Source organism: Gekko japonicus, unplaced genomic scaffold (genome assembly GCF_001447785.1).
Source record: "Gekko japonicus isolate JY-2015 unplaced genomic scaffold, Gekko_japonicus_V1.1 scaffold253, whole genome shotgun sequence".
Classification (NCBI taxonomy): domain Eukaryota; kingdom Metazoa; phylum Chordata; class Lepidosauria; order Squamata; family Gekkonidae; genus Gekko; species Gekko japonicus.
Window position 1 is genome coordinate 331738 of NW_015173681.1, and position 2351 is coordinate 334088.

General features: G+C 48.7%; 1 protein-coding gene across 1 annotated transcript in view; it reads right to left on the reverse strand.

The window, feature by feature from the left end:
* The window catches only part of DDB1 (damage-specific DNA binding protein 1), a 35450-nt gene extending 33553 nt beyond the window's left edge, over positions 1–1897 (reverse strand). The window contains exon 1 of the mRNA XM_015423048.1: positions 1886–1897. Coding sequence (XP_015278534.1) covers positions 1886–1897 — 12 coding nt within the window. The remainder of the gene's footprint in view (positions 1–1885) is intronic.
* Positions 1898–2351: the final 454 nt, after the last annotated feature.

Genomic DNA, 2351 nt, shown 5'->3' on the forward strand with positions numbered 1-2351 from the left:
CTGGGGGGTGGGGGGGGGTGTCAATTAGCCGAGGGTAATTAGTCCGCTCCTGCCGACCTAAGCGGGTCGAAGGCAGGGACCGGCAAGGAGAGCAACAGGGACCGCCTCGGCGGGAGGCGTAACAGCGCTGGCCGCCCCGTGACCACGGAGACGTCTTCGGACAGCGCTGGCTCTTCGGCTGGGGAGCGGAGACGAGCACCGCGCCCCTAGAGTCGGGATTGCGCCGGCTCTCGAGCAAGGGAATCCAAATTAGTGAGTGGTTGGTGAAAAGTACTGAGACTTACTAGTGATTTCAGCGCCGCTCATACTTTATTTCCGCTCAGAACAAGACAAGCTACCCAGCTCGCAGGCTGGTTTATATGTGCAACAGCCCCGCACCCAAAACACACCCACACCCAAGTGATTGGGTATTTACAGTGGCCGAGAGTTCCATAGGCTCTCAGGAGCCGGCTAGGATCCACTTGTCCCATTGTTACTGTGAGCAAAGCTCGGCAACTTCACGTGGCTGCGTGGGGAAATGGCCACCCTCCTGGTCTGAGATGGATACATTACAGTCGGCCTTTCGCTTGGCTAGATCTGAATGCCCACGTCATGATGTTTTACTCATTCCCTGGCCATTTGACCAATGCTCCCTCTAAGCTGTGGAGTCCTGTGAGCAAAAATTCTACTGTGTGAGCTACTGGCATGAAAGTAGTGAGCGAGCGATTTGGCTGCTGCATAAAATAGTTTGCTCTGGAGCCCTCCTTCCTGAGCTAAGACAGAAATGTGTGAGCCAGAGGCTAAAAAACTGTGAGCTGGCTCACACTCAGCTTAGAGGGAACACTGCTTTTGACCCAGCTGTCTTTTGCCCTCTTCCTCTTACGGTAGACGGGTTGTGTAAGGGAGGATGTGCTCATTCCCTGTGAAGAAGTAGTCCAAGAAGGTTTATACGGAAATAAAACTTGGTTGGTGTTCAAGGTGTCGCCATACTTCTGTTTGTTTTTGTCGCAACAGACAAATACCGCTACCACTCTACTTATTTATTTATTCACTTGATTTTATACCCCTCCCTCCCTGCCTAGGCAGGCTCAGGGTGGCTTACAAAAAAGTAGTTACATAAATACAATTAAAATCACTCATAAAAACACGCTGATTGTAAAAACATGGCTACGTTAATTGATATTCCTGGAACAGAGTCATTTAAAAGATGGTGCTCTTTTAAAGCCAGTTTTTAAGAGCCAGTTTGGTTTGGTGTCATGGTTAAGTGCGCGGACTCTAATCTGGGAGAACCGGGTTTGATTCCCCCTCCTCCACTTGCACCTGGCAGGATGACCTTGGCCAAGCGGTAGTTCTGACAAGAGCTGTCCTTGAAAAAGAGCCGTTTCTGTCAGAGCTCTCTCAGCCCCACCTGCCTCCCAGGTTGTCTGTCTGTTGTGGGGAGGAGGAGGGAAAGGAGTTTGTAAGCCTCTCTGAGACTCCTTTGGGTAGTGACGGGTGGGGTATAAATGCAATCTCCTACTCCTCTTCTTCTTCTTTTACCTCACAGGGTGTCTGTTGTGGGGAGGGGGAGGGAAAGGAGTTTGTAAGCCGCTTTGAGACACCTTTGGGTAGTGACGGGCCGGAGGGTATAAGTCCAATCTCCTCTTCTCTTCTTCTAAGGCATCAGGAAGGTTCGTCAGGATTTAAATATTTAGCACGTAAAACCACATAAAATTGACAATGCAAACCAATATGTGAAACAGTTTCAGTACATCCAGAATTGCAATTGGCAAAGTCTATCCGCATATACATGTTATTATATCTCCCATGCAAGATTGCTGATGATATTGCATTGAATCTTGCTAGAGAGGGCTCTGCGCTGTTGCAGTTCTTGTATACCAGATAGATATGGGGCCGTTCGGCCTACCATGAGGGGCATCTCAAAGTTCAGGGGGGAACAAGATTTATTGGCTAAGCTGTAAAGCCTTTGTGTTTCAGTGTCAAGGGCTCTGCACTTAATCATCTGAAAAGCGCCTATAAATGGGAGCATAAACAATGAGTCCAGTGGGATACCCATGGCAATTATTTTATTCTCAGTGTGTGATAGCCAGTTAGACAAGTTTGACTCTGTGAGCATGTGTTGTATAAGGCTCCCTTGGCCTACATTGTAATGTAGACACAGCCAATATTTTACTGTCATAAGCTACGCACCAGATTCCACAGAATTTTTCCCAGTTTGGTGTAGTGGTTAAGTGTGCGGACTCTAATCTGGGAGAACTGGGTTTGATTCCCCACTCCTCCACTTGCACCTGGCTGGATGACCTTGGGTCAGTCACAAGCTCTGGCACAGCTGTCCTTGAAAAAGAGCAGTTTGTGTCAGAGTTCTCTCAGCC